Below are 22,467 nucleotides of genomic sequence, written 5' to 3'. Positions count from 1 at the left end.
GGTTGGATTGAGGAACTATTCCTCACATTTTTTTTATTTTGTGGGGGGTGACATTTTGCGTGTTGTAGAAGAATCCAGAATTAGGGGGATGGTCTCTGGGGCAATTAATGCTACTTTCATTGCCCTTATTCCCAAATGCTCCAAGCCAACCACTTTTCAGGATTTCTAACCTATCTCCTTATGCAAAATGATTTATAAAATTATTGCCAAGGTCATCTCCAATAGACTCAAACCCAAGCTCTCAAACCTCCTTTCACCTGAGTAATTTGGTCATCTTCCAATAGGTTGATCCACGATGCCATTGGAGTTGCACAAGAAATGATACACTCTATTAAGACGAAGAAGTTGAATTCAATGGTTCTTAAGGTGGACTTAGTCAAAGCCTATGACCGAGTCAATTGGAATTTTCTCAGATTAGTGCTATCCAAAATTGGTCTGAATGCTTTGATGTCTAATTGGATCATGGGATGCATAACCTTAGCAAATTTTGTTTTTCTTGTTAATGGTTCTCCCACTAGTTATTTTCCCAACTCCAGGGGTCTAGGACAGGGATGCCCTTTATCCCCCTTACTATTTTTGCTCATCATTGAAAGCCTCAGTCTGATGATCAATCAAGCTAAGAGAGAAGGAAAAATTAAAGGGGTAAAGATTGCAAAATCTTTTATTGTTTCCCATCTCCTTTTTGTTGATGACATTCTCATATTTGGGGAAGGAACAGTCACTGAATGGGAAGCCTTCTCTCACATTTTCCTCTCCTTTTGTTCTGCTACGGGTATGAAAATCAATGTCCAAAAGTCTTCATTTTATTATTGTCATACTCAACAACAGGTCATTTAAGATGTGGGCAATTTTCTCCCTTTCAAGATGGGCTCTTTGGTAGAAGGTTTCTCCTATTTGGGCTTCCCCCTAAAGCCAAAATGTTATCAAGTACAAGATTGGAATTGGTTGGTCAACCATGTGGAACAAAGAATTAAACATTGGTGCTACTGCTGGCTATCTCTCGGTGGCAGAAAAATCCTGTTGAAAACAGTCCTTGAAAGCATACCTGTTTACTGGTTTACCATTGAAAAAATTCCCAAATTTGTTATAAATAAAATTCAGCAGGTCAATTATAACTTTCTTTTGACATGTAGGAAAACAAAGGCAAGTATCCACCTTGTACGTACTTGAAAGCATACCTGTTTACTGGTTTACCATTGGAAAAATTCCCAAATCTGTTGTAAATAAAATTCAGCAGGTCAGTTATAACTTCCTTTGGACATGTAGGAAAACAAAGGCAAGTATCCACCTGGTAAATTGGGAGTTGTTAGCCACTCCAAAGAATATGGGTGGTTGGGGTTTTAAAAATATCAATTATTTTGGCTGTGCCCTTGCAATGAAAAGCCTTTGGAGGACTATTATGAATTCTGGATTATGGAGCAAATTAATTTCTGCTAAATATTTGCAAAATAGATCCTTCAAGGAATGGTTCCAAGCAGGTTTTGTGCTCAAATCTTACTTAGGGTCACCCATCTGGAAAAGTTTGTTAATGGCTCTTCCATGGGTATCTGAAGGGCTAATATGGAAAGTTGGAAATGGTCATGACATTATTATTGGAAAAAGTACCTTCTTGGGAGGACCCTTGGGCTATCATTTCTCTCCATTCAAAAGGAATTCTCAACCTTAGACAAGCTTCAGTTGACAGGTTTGAGGACATGTAGTTTGGAAAATGGAAAACTGCTTCAGATTTGGATTTACAGGGCTCCCTAACATTGGAATGGAATCTTTTCATCAAGCTTCTCATATCAAATGGGATATTTCTCTCAGATGTTGATGACTCCATTGTGTGGTCTTGGAACAAAACAACTGGTCATCTCACAACAAAATTGGCTTATGATTATATTTTTAGCAGGACCACCCATGCCCATCCAAATTGGTGGACGAGGAAGCTATGGCACTGGCCAATTCCTCTGAAGCTCAAGTGCTTTGTTTGGTTCTTCTTGGAGAACTGTGTCCTCACATGGGATAATATTTTGTGCAAAGGATTATGTGGTCCAAACTCGTGCTGTCTTTGTCTAAATGGACCAGAGTATGTAAACCATCTCTTTTTTCAGTGCTCCTTCTCTAGTTCATTATGGTTTGATGTTTTGTCCCACTTCCACCTACTGGAACCTAATCCGTACAACATCTTTTTTTGATTGTCTTGTTTGGTGGGATCAAATGATGGGCCCTTACAAATCCCTGCCTATTTTCATTACCTTGGTATTTGGAAAGTTCGAAACAAATACATTTTTGAAAACCAACCTATCACCTCCTCTTATATACTTCCCTAGATTGTTGGTTTTTTTATGGACTACTGGAAGCCTCCCACTCCAAAATCCATTAGACCCTTCAGTTTCCCTTCCCTCTCCTACGAGGCACACCTCGGGTTCTTTGACAAAACTCACAGTGTGCAGCTGGGGCTCTTATCCATATCATTGGGTCCTCCTCTTTCCTCATATGGGCCAATTTTGGGACTGGTACAAATACAAAAGCTGAAATATGCACTGCCTGGGCCCTCCTGTTCTTCACCTCCCTCCTCCACCTTTCCTCCCTACAAGTCATTGGAGGCTCTAAATGTGTAATTGATTGGATATTTGACTAATCACAATCCTGAAGGATAAATTCCATGCTCTCAACTTCCAACACATTAACAGATCATGGAATAAAAAAGCAAACCTATTATCCAGAAAGGCCTTAGAGGTGGAAGAAGGTTATATCTTCTATGAAGAGATTAGGAACTCATAGACGACAAAGAGGGGTCATCTTTCTCTTCTCACTGAGGCACAACTCAACTCCCTTTTGTAGTCCCCTCCTGGGCTACACTCTAGTATCAAGTTTTCAACAATCATCTTCATGTTTTAATTATATTTTTTGGGCCAGTTTTTGCTTCACATTGGGATCAGGTTTTTAAATAGTTTTTTCAAGGTTAAATGACTCAGCGTAGGCCATTTTTTTGGATTCAAGATTATTATTATTATTATTATTTTTTATTTTTTATTTTCTCACTCTATACCATAGTGTTGGCTCTCACATCGCAAAAAGTGTTTTCCTTTGGTTTTTTGCTATGTTACCTAATCAGGTCACGGTCCTCAATACTTACAAATCAGTGTTTTTCCATTAAAAACTTGCTATAACTTATATGTCTTTGCTGTAACTTATATATCTTGTCTCCTTGCAAACAATTAAGACGTTTAAAACCTTGCAAGTTTCTTGATCCATCAATTATTTTGCAAGTATGATAATATGTAATTTCATGTAAAATAACTATTTTTTAAATTAATAAACACTATTTTGAAAAAAATAACAACATAATAGTGACTAATTATTTGATGTGTAAATTTTAAAAATACAAAATAACAAAAATTTTAAATTTAAGATTCCTAAATAAAAAACAACTTAAAAAACAAAAACGAAAAAATTCACATAATAATAACAACAATTAATACATCAACTCCAATAACTATAACAACATAATATTTTTGATTGACATTTTTTTTTAATCATGAAATATACATCTCATAAATTCTTTTCTTCATTTAAAAAAATAATAACTATGAAGTACACTAAATTTTATAAGAGTCAAATCCTTGTCAACAATTTCACCATATTCAACCATATTGACTAATTAAAAATCACATCTAAAGATAGATTTAAATATGAGTAAAAAGAATAACAATTTTCTTATCCATCTCTTTCACTAAACCTTAACCAACCACATATTTATTATTTTAATGTTTACACCTTTATTACATTTAAAGCTATTTTATTGTTCTTACCTTTATGGCTAATAAATTTAACAATACCAAGGAGTCCTTTTAACATCTTCAATTTGATAAATATCTTTGGGCATTGTGATATTTTTTCCCTAACTAGAATGATTCTAAAGTCTACTTTAGGTTGACCAATCTTATTCTTGAATATATTCATCCCTATCTTTCCAGAAATCAATCATATGATCCTGTGGTTTGTCCCCTCCCCACCGAAAGGTAAATTCTCCCCGTAATGAGAGCCCCTACGAAATCAACCATCATAATCGTTCGAAGGGTGGGATGCCCATGAGGCCTAACTGTTCCTAAAATACTTTTTGGGTGGTGACAGGAGCCATCTTCTCATCTCCTATATCTTGAGGAATGCTCTGCTCGTTCAACAAACGATTATCTATCGTTTCTCCATATTTCGACGAGCGGTGAAGGCACTACGCTTCTGTTCCAGCGTACCCTCAAGATTATCCGCGGGAGGAAAAAAGGCCTTTCATTCAGGCTGCTTGATTGTATCTTGTGGGCAGTTGGGCTTTCGGCAGGCAAGATGGTACTCTATTTCAAGGCCACGCCAGAGGCTGGTGATTACACCATCTACATGGGCATTGATAAGTTCGAAAATGAAGAACTCATCAGATACGGTATTCCTGAGGATATCTGGTATGTATGCATGTTCTCTTCTGTTATCTCTTCTTTTGCCTTTTTGGGGATTGGGATTGTGTGTTATACCTAGGTTTCCTCCTGCAACGTATATTAAATATTGTGCTGCAAATTGATAATATTCTCTTCTCGCTTGCCAATGCGTACATGAGTAGGGCCTGCCCTCTCTGCAAGGCAGGGCGTGCTTTCCCTTTCTTGTCACTTTACGGGGGCTGTTTTGGAATTTTCGATCAAAGCATGCTGGTCTAAAATTCATAAGCAGCCGGCTTGGATATCCTTAATCATGGGAAAACTTGGGTGCCTAATAAACATGGAGTTATGTCTGAGCCGTGAACTTCCCCAATAAAAAGGGAAAAAAGGGCTGATTGGCCGGTTGGTGGGTTCAGTGATCAGTCTCTGTTGTTTTCCCAGCTTTTTGTCATTTTAAATTTACATTGATCACATATGATAGCAGATTTAATTGCAGCCATCAGATATGAAATGCCATGTTTCTTGCTGCGATCCCCAATTCTGTAGATTTAGAAACGTATTGGCTTTCTCTTTATTGTTTTGTAGGTATTTTATTGTAAGATATTCAGCTGACTGTCCTTTATACCGCATTGAATTGCTTTTCACGACTCTGAAACTGCTCTTAATTGTTGGCATGTGCAAAGATCGTAGTTTTTTCATTCTTCAGAAGTTGTCTGTTGAAAGCTCTTGGCTATCTGCCGCACTATTCTGCGAATGATTTGCAAGAATTGATTTAAAGCTCACCATGCCAAGAAGCTAGCCGATATGATACACAAAAACATTTAGAAAATATAAGTTTATTACAAGATGGTATGATATAAGTTTAGGTTAGCTCAACCGGTCAAATCAGTGCCTTGCCGGGAGGTCACAAGGTCAATTCTCCCCGAAGCCCCTGGGCTTAGGCCTATAACCCCAGTTATTGGCCATGGCGCTCGATTCCCTTCGGGGTTGACCAGCCCAGATATTTCCGTGGACGTAGCGGCCACCCAATGACCAGGGTGTCCGTGAACCACACCCAAAAAAAAGTATAGAATTGGCGTGCTCACATGTTCCTAATTGGATTCTAACATAGACTCCATGGTTTTCTTTCAGATCTAACAGATATTAACAAATTACTGTGCTACATGTTCATGTTTCTTATTGTTAGACGCTTTACCTAAAATCATTGTTGACGTGACTGTGTATTTCTTTTTTCGAGCTTCAGCTATTTACGTGTTTCATTGTTGTCATGAATCATGCTTGTGAACTGTGAACTGTTCTGTGAAGCTCAAGGTCTTTGTATGCAATCAATATTGCCATTCCAATGATTGATTGCTTTTTTATTATGTGCCTGATCCATATCCTTAGGACTAGGCATCAATATTGTCTGTTAATAGATTTTTATTCTAGCCATTTGTACTTTTTAATGCAAAGGAAAAGTAAGTCTCACAGCGACTATATTTTCTTGCCACAAAAACACTTTTATCTTTTTTGTAATGCATTTCCTAGGAAACCCATTTGGCACTTCCTCTCGTTCCGAGAATGATACTCAGGGTAAACTGGATTCTTACTCAGGGTAAACTGGATTCTTTGGGGCTCAAGGCGAGGTCAACATCTCAACGACAATCGGCTCACAAATAGAAAACATCACAAAGTGGGATTTGAACCTGTTTGGGAGGAAACAATTTTTCTTCCCGGACACCCATGCTATACCCAATTGACATTAAACAAACTATGAATACTCACAACAACCAACTTGCGTACTAGCGAGATAGGGTCTCAACCAATAGCTCTGGATAGGGATGGAGAGGCCCATCTCATATTTGGAGGTTCGAATCCTTCTGTCCCAGACTTATTTCACTGGTTCCTGTTTTCCCTTGAGATTCAATCCTGGAGAGAGATTATTCCTCATTACCTCTCTGCTCATCCTCATTACCTCTTTGCTTGGTGATCTGGAACATTTCCCTTCTTAAACAATCTTCTCATTCACGATCGTATCTTTCCCTCAGTGAACTCATTGCACCATTGCAGCAGAAAGGTAGATGAAAACTTTCAAGTACAATAGCAGTGACAGAAATACACAGCTAGAAACTAGCAGAAATATATGCATATACTATGCTGAAAATGTGAGAAATCATAGCCATTATCTGCCGTGATTTTTAGATTTAAAGCTTTTAAGAGAGGAGATAGTTATCTTAATAAAAGGAACCTATTGTGCAGGGGTACAGATTTTTCCTCAGCCACAGGAATCTGAAAGACTCTACCCCTTAGCTGAAGGTCAGGATGTAACAAGGGAAAACTTTGTCAATACCAGCAACTGGCAACTGGTTCTGAATTAAGTCAGTAGAGAATATGACAATACCACCAAACAAATAATAGAGGCTCCAATCCTGTCTACAAAAATGGCTCTCTTTTCATAAAATTATTACAACAACAGCTACAGCACAAAGTCATCGGGCCAAAATCTGGCTTACACAGTGGAAGATAGTGCTATCACCTACACTATCACCTACAATGTTGGCTGTGCCCTGCTCAGTGCTATCACCTACTTATATATATACCCTAATTATAGCTCTTGGATACATCATTAAGATCTTAAGAATATCTATTGACGCATCCTCCCCTGATGATGGACTCACTTGGTAGTCCAAAACGTTGGGTTCATAAAACTCTACAACAGGTCATTCCTTCTCTACCTAAAACTATCCTCACCTGTATGGATTCATTATTTATAAAAGCTTTTCTATATTAATTTTAATGTTTTAGGAATTTTTTTTTTGGTTTATATTAAGTGTTAATGTTGTGATTTATAAATGGTTTTGATTTTGAACTTCCAATATGTTTTTTAGAATTAAAAGAATATTATTATATATTTTTGTACTTGTCGTATTTGGATCCTGACGTTTCAAAAACTTGACAGATCCGTATCCGGATCCTGACTTTTCAATCCGTCTCCGGATCTGTTTCTGTATCCGTTTCCGTATCTTGGTAACTTAGGTTATATGTGCACAATTGAGAGAATGAGATGTGTCAAATTAAAGCCATGCACATAAAAGTGAGGATTTTGTGAGTTGAAAGGAGGCTCGGTCATTCATTATTCATGTTACCATTTCGTACCACTGTCCAATGTGGTGATGACCAAGTTACATGTGGAATCTAGTGTAAAATTACCATAGGAGCATCCTTGGTGTCCTAGCATAATGATTTTCTTGGCTAGCTTACATTGGAGCTTTGTTAAAGGGGGTTAACCTGAAGGACTGCAGTAGCAGAGAAGGGGGATCTCCTGTTGGGTTGTATGGCCTGAGGAATGATCCGAATTGGATCTATAGAAAAACTGTCGAGAACCATGACTGAATCAGGTCGAACAAATCTCTAATGAAATCCAAAACAGTATCAAAAACACCCTGGAACCAGTGGCCATGGCAGCTGACATGGAACGACGAGGACCTCGGTCAAAGCGCACTGACCGAGGCCCATGGAGACCGCGCAGGAGGCCAAAGTAGCCCCTGGGAGCCCCGGAATGGAAAAAGGGCAAAGTTTTTGATGCGCGAATCGTGCATTGCTAAGCGAATAGGGCCAAAATGGGAAAGCCCGAGCACTCGGTTGCATGGGGGAACCGGAGGACCGCAGGCGGGAAAAGGTAAAAGTGCTAAAGTACAAAGGCGGGACCTGCGCTCTGGAAACTGACGGTTTTGATCGGGGCGCCCTTGAATGGTAAGAGGTTTTGGACAGGAGCGGAGCGATTCCATACACCGATCGACCGTGGTAGGCGGAGGTGAGAGAAAACCGCTGTTGATCGCGTGCTATCAGTCGAGCAAGTCAACCGCGCGAAACGTGCGTATGGCGTCGGATTTGGAGGGCCTAGATCGGACGGCTTAGATTGCGCCCGATGGAAAGAAGCGGAATTGACAGGGAATTAAGCCACGTTCTAAAGGGATTTGGAATCCGTTTGACCGCCACAATGGAGGAAGAACGCATCCACAACGTAACTGAAGAAACGAACCGACGAAGCATGTTGGCACCATTTAGAGGAGGACAAGTGGCCACTCCCTGAGCGTTCATGATGACGCCGAACACAGGGAACTCTAAGCATAGCTGCAGAAAGTGAATCGACACAGGCGGAAGAGGAACCGAATAGGCATAGGGATCGAATGGCTAAAGCCATGAACAGAGACAGTCGAACCGGTTAGAGTTGATTTGGAATCTGAATTGAGAGGAGTCCAAGCGACCAAGAGAGACAGTGAACAATGAACCCTGAGAGGAGGACTGAACATAGAGAACAGTAAAGCCAAGCAAAAGAGACAGAGGGCCGAGCTAACCACAGGCAGCGTCGAGCACCAGAGAGCTTGAAGATTCAAGCCTTCCCATAGAGGAATCTGTCTGGACTGAGCATCACATTTGGCTCTTTCCACTGTAGACCAAGGGTCACAGAGCTGGTAGGAAGAAGAAGAGTTTGTGTACTCCAAGTGGCTTGGGGAATCCAAGAACCACCCTGCCAAGCAAAATCTGCTTCAGGAGAACTCACATTGAGTCCCTGTATTGTAATTTCTCTGCTGAAAGACACAATAAAACAAGGCCACCATTGAAGCTGGACCGGAGACGTAGCCTTGGAGAATAGGGTGAACTCCTTATTAAAACTGTTTGTGTCTTTGTGTTGCTTACTGTATTTCTCTGCTGTCTTTCCATTTCATTTTCTATGTATTGGCAATCTGATCGATCCGTTGTTTCAATAACACAGAACACACACACCAGCACATGAGTCTGTAATACCTTTAGTTTAATAAATCTTTAACTGATGGCACTCATAGGGTGAATATCAGATCAAGTGGTATCAGTGATCCGGATTTAAACAAGAACGCAACAAATTACAGAGATAACCATATACACAAAGATGCAGCGGAAATAATACTTCATTTCATTAATGGAAAATACTGAAATATGCTTACAACCAGAAATGGAAATAAACCAGCTAGGGCGATGGTAGCTTATCTCTGAGAAGAGATGTGATGGCTACATGCCTCTGAACTGTGTTACAATGAGGCTCGAAGGCCTATTTATTGTTGAGAAACAATGGAAAACCCTTAACATTCCAAAACCTAACCCTAGGAGATGAAACGCCAAACTGTGGGCCCCGTTTGGGGTAAATTGGTACATCAACTTCCCGGGGTCGTAACTTTGGCATATGATCTCCGTTTGACGCATACAATAGCTCGTTAGAAAGATCTATCCGAGTACTACCATTGTTGGAACGGACCCATGTTGCCCCTGGATTCCCCAAAAAACGTCGTTTAGGGCCTCAAAACGGCTCCGGAAGTTCAGGACCCGAAAAACTGCTAAAAATAGTAAGTTGTGCTACAATTAAGGAAACTGAAAATGCTGAGAAAGACAATGGTGGGGGTCCAGGTGGACTTGGCAGGTGGCCACCAATATCCACCTGGATCATTCCTCCCCCCTTAGGAAGCAATGGTCCCCATTGCGTTGAGCTCCTCCATGAGATGAGGAAACTTTTGCTGAACCTGTTCCCTGGTGAGCCACTTGCCCTGCTGAAGGAGTTGGCCTGCTTTGACAACTCGATACAGTTGGATATTCTGTTGGCGAGTGTCCTTGATTTGTGTGTCCATGATCCGATCAGTTGCAGCTTGTTCCATGCAATCTGGATTTAATTCTGTGGGTTTGAGCTGTTCTGCAATGTCGGATGTGTCTAGCAATGGTGGAAAGTATGGTCGAAGGCGGTCCACATTAAACACTGGGTGCAGGCCAAGGAATGGGGGAATGCTGAGCTCAAATGCATTGTCTCCCACAGCCTTAGTAATGGTGTAAGGACCATATCGGAGTGGTCTCAATTTCCGATAGGCTCCAGTAAGGCGTTCCTTTTGCAAATGCAACCAGACTTTGTCGCCCACCTGAAACTTGTGTGGCACCCGGTGTTGATCATGTCGCTGCTTGTACTTGGCATTTGATTTCTCAAGAATGTCATGGACCTGCTGGCGAATATGTTGGATGCGCTCAATGAAGCTGGTGGCCTTATCTGTTTCGGACCGGACATGAGCTGAATTCATGTGAGTAGCTGCAAGTGGCATGGCCACATCAATGGGGCATAGTGGCTGGAATCCCAAACCCACCTGAAAAGGGCTATGGCCAGTGGAGCTGTGAAGAGCTCGGTTGTAGCTGTGCTGAACATAGGGGAGGCTCTCGTCCCATGTGCGTGGATGCTTTGAGTTATACATGCGCAGAATGTGCATAATCATCCTATTGACAACCTCTGTCTGGCCATCAGTTTGAGGATGGAAGGTTGTGGACTTCGTGAGTTTGGTGTCCAGCATTGACCAGAGACTGGACCAAAATGTGCTGAGAAACTGACTGTCCCGATCTGAGATGATAGACTGTGGGATCCCAAAGTGCACCCACACTCGTTCAAAGAAGAGTTTAGCAGTGGCTTCTGCTGTGATATTCTTCTTGCAGGCCATCATAATGGCTATCTTCGAGAACCTGTCGACGACCACAAAAACACAGTCATTTCCATGCTTGGTGGAAGGAAGGCCTGACATGTAATCCATGGAGATGGATTCCCAAGGTCGACTAGGGGTAGGCAACGGGGTATAGAGGCCGTGCTTCTTAATGGTTGGTTTGGCAATGGCACAGGGAGTACATGATCTGATGTACTTCCCAACATCCTGTCGAAGATTCGGCCAATAGAAATAATTTTGCAGTACTGCCACTGTTTTCTCGACCCCGAAATGCCCAGCAGCCCGACTGTAGTGTGCTTCCCAAATCATCTTGGCACGCTCGCTTGAAGGAACACAAAGGTGACCGAGGTGGCATAATAGGGCATCCTGGAGGTGAAAATCTGCAACATGCTGACCCTCCAAGAGTGTCTGGTATGTGTGGCCGAATTCTGGGTCGCTTTTGTAGAGAAGTGGCCAATCAGAAGTCTCGTGACCACAAGAGTTGAGCACGGTGGTTAACGCCATGATCGGTGGTCGACTGAGGCAATCTGCAACATTATTGGTGCTGCCCTTCTTATACTTGATATTCAAGTGGAACTGTTGCAGGTATGTAGACCACTTCTGATGGCGATCATTCTGCAATTTCCCTTGGGTCTGTATGAACTGCAGGGGTCGGTGGTCTGTGTGGATGACCGTTTCCTTCCCCAAAATGTAATGCTTCCATTGTCGGCAGGCCTGTACAATGGAATACATCTCTTTATCATAAGTGGGGTACTTCCGGACTGTGTCTGAAAGTGTTTCACTGTGATATGCCACTGGATGTCCATGTTGAGTAAGGACTGCCCCAATAGCATAGTCAGAGGCATCTGTCTCGACCTCAAATGGTTGTTGTAAATCTGGTAACGCGAGCACTGGTGTCGTGCAGAGGCGATCCTTCAACTCCATGAATGCCTTCTGTTGAGATTCAGACCAAAAGAACTTTGCTTTAGCCCCTCCCTTGGTGACTTGACTCAAGGGCCAAGAAATATGAGAAAACCCCAACACAAACTTGCGGTAGAAGTTGGCAAGACCTAGAAAGCTGCGGAGCTCTGTTAGAGTGGTTGGAGAGGGCCAATCCCGAATGACTTGGATCTTGGCTGGATCGACATGCACCCCCTGTTCATCAATGATGTATCCCAGATACTGAACCTGGGTCATGCCAAAAGTGCATTTCTCCAAATTGGCACATAGCTTGTGTTGCCGCAGTGTTTGGAGAACCTGTCGGATGTGGTGGAGGTGCTCTTCCCAACTCTGGCTGAAGATCAGAATGTCATCCAAGTATACTACTACAAAGGAGTTGGTGAATGGCCGCAAGATGTCATCCATTAGCCTCATAAAGGTTGCAGGAGCATTCGTCAATCCGAAAGGCATGACAAACCATTCGAAGAGGCCTTCCTTGGATTTGAAGGTAGTCTTCCACACATCAGAGGGTTCGATTGGTACCTGGTGATATCCTGACTTCAGATCGATCTTGCTGAAATATTTCGCCCCCTTTAGTTGGTCTAGGAGGTCATCAATCCGTGGGATCGGGTACCTATTACGGACAGTGATCTTGTTCAGCGCCCGATAGTCAATACAAAGTCTCCACGTCCCATCCTTCTTCTGTACCAACACGATTGGGCTCCCACAGGGCGTTGAACTCGGACGGATGTGACCTTTCTGCAGGAGCTCCTGAATCTGCCTCTTGATTTCATTGTTCTCCAGAACGGAGCGCCGATAAATTGGTCCATTGGGTAGCGGCGCACTTGGGGTCAGATCGATGGAGTGCTTGACTTGACAGTGCAGAGGAACCCCTGCCGGGGAGGTGAAGATGTCCTTGTACTCCTCCACAATCTTGTCCATCTGTAGTTGTCGTGCAGAGGGACCCCGTCTGGAGGCCGCGGCCACTGTCTTCTTCTTTCCTTGAGGGCGTATCATCAGGAAAACAAATTTCCTGGTTTTGGAAATGATCTTACTGCATTGTTTTGCAGTAATCAAAGAGATGGCGGCAGGTGGTGCTACCTCTGGTATCCTGAACAACTTATTTCCCAATGTAATAATAACAGCACGGGGCCTTGATTCATACACAGCATGTCGCTTCCACAAGTATGGTTGTCCTAGTAATACATCACAAACTTCAAGGGGAGCAATGTCACACAAGACCTCATCCGTGAAGGGCTTGATGTTGTATGGAAGGCGACACTGCTGGCTCACGCGAAGATCTCGTCCTTGGTGAAGCCACCCAATGGTGTATGGTTGTGGATGTGCTGTGGTCGGTAAGCCCAACCGCTTCACGACCTCTGCCGAAATGAGGTTCTTTTGACTCCCGCTATCAACAATGAACTGTATCGGGGAGCCCTTTACCCACATCTGGGAGTGGAAGAGACGCTCCTCCTCCTCTGGATCTTCGAGTTCATTTTTCTGGATCTTTGCGGTAGCAACAGTGGCGCTGGGATCCACATCAATGATCTGCTTCCCTTTTTCATACCCCTTATCGGGTTCTGACTCAGAGTCGGAACATGCATCTGATTCTGAAACCTTTAGCTCAGCCACCAGTGACTGCTTGGCCCGACACTCACTTGTGTTGTGAGTGGAGCTCTTATGGAACTCGCACCATTTTCCAGTGTCCTTTCTCGGCTTCGCGGCGCTGTTCTTTGCTTGCAGCTTCGGCTGGTTGTCTTGGGCTGTCCCACCTTGGCTTTGTCCTTTGTTCTGTGGTTTAGGGGCACCTTTCCCCTGCTTTGGATTCGCAGATCCAAAGTCTCGCTTCTTTTGTTTAAACTTCTGCTCGACCTTGACGGCATATTGGTATGCTGCGCCAAGCGAGGGGATGTTTAGGAATTGTATTTCTTCCTGGATGTACTTGTGCAGGCAGCCACGGTATTTGAGTATCAAATGTTGCTCCGAATCCTTGATACCCAACTTTGTGCGAAGGGTATGGAAAAGATTGGTGAACTCTGACACGTCTTGGTCCCTTCCCTGCCGCAGCGTGGTCCACTTTATGTATTCATCCTCATAGCTTCCAACAGGGTAGTACTGCTCCTTGATGGCATCCCGGAACGAATCCCAGGTGGGTGCGGCTGAAAATAGTGAGCCAGTACTTTCATCCTTCTGCTCGCAGTAGGTTTCCCACTAGTCCTTGACGTGGGGGGCTGCTTTGAGAAGAGCAAAAACAACCTTTTCCCGACTCGAAAATTCATGAACAGAAAAATAACCCTCTAGCAGATTTAACCATTTATCTACGACATCTGCGTCTGTCTGACCCTCGAATATGGGGATTTCAAAATTAACTTGTACCTTAAAGGGTGTGGCGTTTCCAGAGTAGCTGCTGGAAGCTGATGCGTCGCTTCTGGGTAGCCGCTGAAGTATCTGGGCAAAGCTGTCCATCATCGCGTTCCGTTGTCGCTCGAGGGCTTCTTCGAGCAAGATTTTGATGGGATCTCCTGCCCCCTCGTCTTTCTTCTCGTCCGCCATGGGAGGCCGTCGGGATTTTCGAGGCTGGTCTTGCAAAGGTTCAACCAGTTCAAGCCCTAACTCCTTATATCCCGACCTTGTTGGGGAGAATGTGCATTGATTACCGAGCACTGAATAAGATAATAATCAAGAATCGTTATTCCCTTCCTCGCATAGATGATCTCTTAGATCAATTAAAAGGCGCTGTTTATTTCACCAAGCTGGAAATGCACAGTGGATACCATCAGGTCAGAGTTGCAGAGCAAGATGCATGGAAGACTGCTTTCAAAACAAAGCAGGGATTGTATGAATGGTTAGTTATGCCATTTGGCTTAACTAATACTCTTGCTACTTTCATGAGATTAATGAATGATGTACTCAGACCTTTTCTTGATGATTTTGTTATTGTGTATCTGGATGACATTTTGATTTTTAGTAAAACGTGGGAAGAACATTTAAAGCATGTTAAGCAAACATTAGATGTTTTGAAAAGAAAAAAACTTCATGTTAAACTCTTAAAATGTGAATCTGGCAAAACATCTCTAAACTACTTGGGTCACATAGTAGGGGGAGGTGAATTGAAGATAGATCCCTCTAAAGTGGCAGCCATTGTAAACTGGCCTAAACCCAGGTCTGCTACAGAAGTGAGAAGCTTTTTAGGAGCAACACAATATTGGAGGAAGTTCATCTCTAACTCTCCACGATTGCAGCTCCCTTACATGCTTTAACAGGGTTGAATAAGGTGTTTCAATGGGGAGGCAAACATTAGAAAGCCTTCGACACCTTGAAAGAAAAAATAAGTACAACACCTGTACTAGCACTGTCGGATTTGCAAAGACCATTTGAGATCCAAACTGATGCTAGTGACTATGCCATGGGAGCAGTGTTGACACAACACGACAAACCCATATGCTATCATTCCGAGACTTTTAATCCTGCAGTAGTTAACTATCCTACATATGATAAAGAATTGTATGCATTAGTTTAGAGTTTGAAAAAGTGGAAACATTACTTAATGGGCAAAGAGACAGTAATACATACTGATCATCAACCACTTCAATATCTACACTCCCAAACTAAGTTGCAATAATCAAGACAATACAGGTGGATGGGTTTTCTTCAACAGTTTCACTTGGTCATCAGATATAAAAAGGGCATACATAACAAGGTTGTAGACATGTTATCTAGACCCATTATAAATGGATCTACCATACTTAAGCATAATTCTGTACTACATGAAAGCTACATAGAACAATATGCTTAGGATATGGATTTTAAAGATGTATATGCAACTTTGAGTCAAGGCAAGAGAGTAGAAGAATTGGACTATCATATAAAGGATCGACTCTTATACCATTGTGGGAAACTGTGCATTCCACAAACTGAGAGGATAAAGATAATTAGGGAAGCACACACTTCTTTGATATCAGGTCACTTTGGGGTAAGCAAAACAGTTTCACAGCTGCAAAGATTCTGCTATTGGCCGAAAATGAATGAGACAGTTTCTAGATATGTAAGAGGGTGTGCCATGTGTGCTAAAAGCAAGCCCAACAATAGAAAACTAGGCTTGTACACTCCATTGCCAGTTCCTTCTCACCCTTGGGAAAGTGTTTCCATGGATTTTGTAGGAGGACTGCCTAAATCTAGGAAAGGTCATGATTATCTATACGTTGTTGTGGATAGGTTCAGCAAAATGTGCATTTTGATACCTTGTAGTAAACAGGTCACAGCTGAACAGACTGCAAAATTGTTCTTTGAACATGTATGGGTTCATTTCGGATTACCCACTTCCATTGTATCTGATCAAGACACCCGATTTGTGGGGAAGTTTTGGTCTAGTCTGTGGGAACTGATGGACACCAAGTTAAAGAAAAGCACAACTTTTCATCCACAAACAGATGGCCAGACAGAAGTAGTAAACAGGATTGTGATCCAATTATTGAGGAGATATTGCAGTAAACATCCTAAGCTTTGGGATCAACACTTGTGTTATGTGCAACATGCTTACAACAGAGCCAAACACTCTTCTACACAGAGATCTCCTTTTGAGACCTGCTTTGGTTTCATACCAAGGTCTCTTTTGGATTTTGTCTTTGGTAAAGATACCATGGTTGATGGGCACAGTGATGTGGATAAGGCAACCAGGTTCATTGAACGGATCTAGGAGATCCATCAGGCAATACAGGAACAGCTTGAAAAGAGCCAGGCCAAGTATAAGGCTAGGCATGATAAGCATCGGATGGAGCATAGTTTTCAAGTTGGAGACCAAGTCTGGCTGTATATCAGCAAGGACTGGATGCAAGGTGAAGGTAAAAAGCTAAAGCCTATCAGGTATGTGGGCCTTTCAAGATACTTGAGAAGATTGGTGAAAATGTGTTTCGCCTTGATCTACCAGCTTATATGCACATCAACTTAGTCGTAAATGCAGATTGTTTGAGATTGTTTGAACCTTCAATGATTGAGGACCCTAAAGAGCAAAGTCAATTGCCTTCTATTGAAGACCTGCTACCTAAATACCTCAATGAGTTGCAGGAAGACACAGTGCTGGACAGGAAGGTGAGGACAACGTGCAGGGGAGAAGTTGAGTACCTCAGGATTGGGCTCAAAGGTTCAAAGCCAAGCAGCGCAAAGTGGATTGAGATTGGACAAGTGAAGAAACAATATCCTCACTTAGTCGATGCTTAAAAACCAACTTTTGGTGGTCCAAAAGCTTTTTCAGTAGGGAGGTCGTGATCTGAATTGGATCCATAGAAAGACTGTCGGGAACCATGACTGAATCAGGTTGAACAAATCTCTAATGAAATCCAAAACAGTGTCAAAAACACCCTGGAACTAGTGGCCATGGCAGCCGACGTGGAACGACGAGGACCTCGGTCAAAGCGCGTTGACCGAGGCCCATGGAGACTGTGCAGGAGGCCAAAGTAGCCCTTGGGAGCCTCGGAATGGAAAAAGGGCGAAGTTTTTGATGCGCGAATCGCGCATTGCTAAGTGAACAGGGTGAAAATGGGAAAGCTCGAGCACCCGGTCGCGTGGGGGAACCAGAGGACCGTGGGCGGGAAAAAGTGAAAGCGCTAAAGTACAAAGGCGGGACCCGTGCTCTGGAAACCGACGGTTTTGATCGAGGCGCCCTTGAACGGTAAGAGGTTTTGGACAGGAGCGGAGCAATTCCATACACCAATCGACGCATGGCAGGCGGAGGTGAGAGAAAACCGCTGTTGATCGCGTGCTATCGATTGAGCAAGTCAACTGTGCGAAACGTGTGTATGGCGTTGGATCTGGAGGGCCCAGATCGGACAGTTGAGATTGCACCCGATGGAAAGAAGCGGAATCGACAGGGAATTAAGCCGTGTTCTAAAGGGATTTGGAATCCGTTTGACTGCCACGGTGGAGGAAGAACGCATCCACGGCGTAACTGAAGAAACGAATCGATGAAGCATGCTGGCACCATTTAGAGGAGGACAAGTGGCCACTCCCTGAGCGTTCATGATGACGCCGAACATAGGGAACTCCAAGCGCAGCTGCAGAAGGTGAATCGACATAGGCAGAAGAGGAACCGAACAGGCATAGGGATTGAATGGCTAAAGCCATGAACAGAGACAGTCGAACCGGTTAGAGTTGATTTGGAATCTGAATTGAGAGGAGTCCAAGCGACCAAGAGAGACAATGAACAGTGAATCCTGAGAGGAGGACTGGACACAGAGAACAGTAAAGCAAAGCAGAAGAGACAGAGGGCCGAGTTGACCACAGGCAGCGTCGAGCACCAGAGAGCTTGAAGATTCAATCCTTCCAATAGAGGAATCTGTCTGGACTGAGTATCACATTTGGCTCTTCCACTGTAGACCAAGGGTCACAGAGCTGGTAGGAAGAAGAAGAGTCTGTGTACTTTGAGTGGCTTGGGGAATCCAAGAACCACCCTGCCAAGCAAAATCTGCTTCAGGAGAACTCACATTGAGTCCCTGTATTGTAATTTCTCTGCTGAAAGACACAATAAAACAAGGCCACCACTAAAGCTGGACCGGAGACGTAGCCTTGGAGAATAGGGTGAACTCCTTATTAAAACTGTTTGTGTCTTTGTGTTGCTTACTGTATTTCTCTGCTGTCTTTCCATTCCATTTTCTGTGTATTGGCAATTTGATCGATCTGTAGTTTCAATAACACAGAACACACACACCACATGAGTTTGTAATACCTTCAGTTTAATAAGTCTTTAACTAATGGCACTCATAGGGTGAATATCAGATCAAGGAATAAAAGAGAGTTGGTGATTGGGATTGTTGGTTGAGTGAGCTCATTGTGTATTGGGGAACATTGGCCTAGAGTGATTTTGTTAGCCCTTGTGGTGTCATAGCCCCAACTTGTGGGTAGCCTACTGTTGAGAGTCTTGGAACAATAGCGCTTAAGGTTCAGAGGAATGTTCGTAGTCAGCAGCCAATTCGTGGATCATTAAGATAGGTGTTATGTTCTAGCTTATGCTTTAATGTGAATCTTTACATGTATTTGCATGTGCTAACTATCGTTGATCATTTAATGAACTTGCTACATTATATGTTCTGTTAATTAAGCATGAATTACGTGTTAATGTAGAATGTTAGGCCTGCATCTATATGCATATGTAGGGCATAACTAATCAATGGTATTAGAGCTATGAGTTATGGATTATATGAACTAAGATAAAACAAAATGAAAATTCAGCTTGTGCAAAGCATAAAAGAGTGTTAGTGTGATTCAACATGGGCCTGGGTACACCATAAAAACAAAAATCAACAAAATGGAGATCCTTTTATTTTTATCATTGTAGGCTACCCTTTTTTTCCTTGTAAGAAAGCACCCAACCTTCAGCCTGTAATATCCCTTATACTAAAATTGCCCTAGGGTTTGATAGAGTACATGACAAAATTGAATTCTACTAATATCACAGTATTATATTCAATTCTTGCAAATAGAAGTAATATTGATTTCAGTAAAACAGTGTAACCAATGAGTTAATTCCACCAACAGGCCATGCATATACTACCAGTTCACAAGATCCATACCGGGTTTATAAATCCCAGTCCTACTAAGATTCAGTTCCACAACGGTTATTAACAATCCTACTGCCCTAGTGTAATTAGTCTGACCTTCAATCAGCCCTAGTATCAGCCAGACTTTTGCCACCCCTTGCTCCCTTTTCTCTGCCGCAATTGAACCAGTCAGGCTTGTTTGCAACGGATCCTTAGGGAGATTTGCCCTTGGCAACCTGCTGCCTATTGTACTTGTGCCTCCTACTGCTGCAAAGCTACTCTGTCCAGACTTCCTGAAATTAGCTTGAAGCTGTTGCTGGTGCCAGTATGGGCCTTTGTTGCCTCCAAACTACCTTGCTGCTACAAAGAATTTATAGCAGACCTTGCTGTTCAGGATTGGTCATTGTGTGTGGTCTAGTGTTGCTGTCTGGTGCCCAGGGAAATGCCGCCGCCTTAGCATGAACTTGGGAGCTAGAGGTGATCGGCAGCCCTAATTTGGGCCTCGGGAACCCTGCACTGCCACAGACTAGCCCTTACAGAGCTCCGCTGCCTCAGAAGAAGCCCTAGTATCAATCCGCTGCTCCAGAAATTATCTATGAAGGGCACGTTGCCTCAGATTCTGCCCTAGGGGGCCTCAGCTGACTCAGATGGGGGTTATTGCTCCACAGAAGCCTCGCTGTCTTAGATTCAAGCCTCAGGAAACTTGGGATAGATGAAAGATGTCACAGCGTGTCACCTCAAGCCCAATCAGTCACAGAAAATCTCTCCTTGCTTGCCAAAAACCCAATGGAAGATGCTTCAGCAGAATTATGCCAAAACAGAATAGAGAGGGGATTGGCTAGAGTGGAATCTTTCATCACTGAAACCAATCAAAGGAAAAAAGCGTCTTAAAACCCTAAGAGCCTCAGCTCACAAAACAAAATATCCAATCCACCACGATGAGAATAATGATTCTCCTCTCTTATTTATAGACTCTCTTTGGGGTCTCTTCTCCTTATTTTAATTTGAGGGGTTAGCAGCTTCCCTCCACATAGCCCTAATTCTGGCTTCCTTCACAAGTTTTCCCCCAATTACCCCAATTTATCCATTGTTGCCCCAAAAGCATTGGATAATGAGTTTCTCCCTTTATCTTTGACCATTGCCTATGGGGTTGGATAGGATATTTTGTCCTCCCTTGGGCAATTAATTAGTAGGGGACATTACAGTCCCCCCTTCCCGATATTGCTCGTCCTCGAGCAATTGCAAGTTTGGGCGCTGCAAAATTTGTCCCCCTGCTTTCAAAAATTAGGACCTCTCAATTGACTCATATCCCTTCTTTTAATCACTTTTAAACCATCCATCTTCTGCCAAAATAAGTGATGTAACAGTCCCTGGCTCTTCTCCATATTTCAATATATGCTTTAAATAATCATGCATAGATGTAAAACAATACTTTGATAATTTAAGCATTTGCAAATTGATGCATGTTAGAGGGTTAGGTATGCAAATTACAGGTTGCATAGCAAGGTGGCCATCGAACCAGCGTGTCATTATGTCCACAAATTCTGTTCCTCTTGTCAGATACCCATGAAAGCACTTCATCAGGTAGGCTGCACCACAAGTTTGGCTTTAAAGCACATATACTTTCCATATATTGTACAGGTTTTGCCATCCTATGTTCAAATGGAGTCTCAAATGAAGCTCCAAATTTATTGCTGCCTCCCGCATGTTGTATGTACAAAACTGAATCCCCTGGAATTGCTATAATTCCATACTCAGGCATGCTCAACATTCCATGCACTCCTCCCAAGGCTTCCACAGTACTGTGCAAAGGACAATTCCAGAGAACATAGAACACAGAACCATCATTTGCAATAAGTTCAGACCGTGCTTCAAAGTTATCAATAGGTTTTTGGAAAGGAAGCATCTCCTCCTTGTCTCTGAAACCTTCAAAGCCTTGAGGAAGAGCAGTGAGATCACAATAAAAGAGCCTGTTCACAGGGTCACAGCCTTCTATCATAGATAAAAGAACATACTTTCTGTCATCAGTTTTTTCAGAGTCAACTGTCCACTTGGGATGTTCTGAATCTTTCCAGCAGAGAATATCTTTAGATTGATTAGTGCCCAAGAAATGGTAAAATAGTTGATGATCAAGATTGATATCTGTTTCTGTTCCTGCGTCTATCCCATCTCTTTCTTGATAACAGCTGTAAGAAAACCCTTTGTTGTCATGAGTCCAAGTAATTGAAGAAAATTTCACCCATGAAAGAGTATCAGGTTCTGTACTCTTATCTGCCATCCTGATAACCTTGATGTTCACCCAGTCACTGCCACTGGTGCTTAAGCCAACAGCCAAGAATTCTGCATTTTCACTGACTTCAGAGATACTTAATGCTACCGTTCCATCTTCCCTCAGCGTGTTAGGGTCAAACAAGACCTGTGCTTCTGCTTCCAAATTATCCTGATTATAAAGAACACTCTGATCTTGAAGCCCAATGTTGGAAAAATAAAAGTACTTATTACCAAATTTGAATGGACAGTCATATCTAGGATGGTCATATAGGGCTGTGATGTGCTTACTCAATTCACCAGTCCTCAGTAAGGATTTAGTTAAGGCCACTTGCTTCTCAACCAAGCGAGTAGGCTTTGATTTACTGCCATCAACTGATCTTTTGAGGATAAGTTGAAGAATTGCTTGAGGACGTGATGACTCCTCATTTGCTCCCATTGTGCCAGCATTAGCGCTCTCAGACAATTCCATTGAACCATCTTTCATTTCTGGTTCATTCACATCATCTTTTTCTTCTGGTTCCTGTGTGACCTCCATACGAGAAGCATTTTCTATGTTTTCAATTGAAGGATTACTCTGTTGAGTTAACTCTTCCCGCCAATCCGCACCTCTTGCCTTCCTCTGAAGTGGTGCTAATTCTGATTTAAGTCCTTGTTCAGTATATTCTTCTTGTACATCCGGAAGTGAGGTAGAGGCATCGTGTTTTCAGGTACCAGGTGCTATTGGAATTGTTCGAGCACTGGAAAGCAAACTTGTAATGGATTCTCCTATTGAGGCAGGGTAAACGGTTAGAGAGACATCTCCTTGAGTTTCTGCTTCTAAAGGCATCCCATCTTTCACATCCTCAGCAATGA

The 22,467-nt window shown here is 42.7% G+C and overlaps 1 protein-coding gene across 1 annotated transcript in view; it reads left to right on the top strand.

Annotated features, from left to right (window-relative positions):
- Positions 1-3,984: 3,984 nt before the first annotated feature.
- LOC149218070 (uncharacterized) overlaps positions 3,985-22,467 on the top strand; it is a 90,618-nt gene continuing 72,135 nt past the window's right edge. The window contains exon 1 of the mRNA XM_089383795.1: positions 3,985-4,439. Coding sequence (XP_089239921.1) covers positions 4,327-4,439 — 113 coding nt within the window. The 5' untranslated portion in view covers positions 3,985-4,326. The remainder of the gene's footprint in view (positions 4,440-22,467) is intronic.

This window comes from Pinus tabuliformis, chromosome Q (genome assembly GCF_031772625.1).
Source record: "Pinus tabuliformis cultivar Carrire ecotype Pingquan chromosome Q, CPIR1, whole genome shotgun sequence".
Lineage (NCBI taxonomy): Eukaryota > Viridiplantae > Streptophyta > Pinopsida > Pinales > Pinaceae > Pinus > Pinus tabuliformis.
The sequence above is the reverse complement of the archived record's forward strand: the minus strand, read 5'-3'. Positions and strand labels throughout refer to the sequence as shown.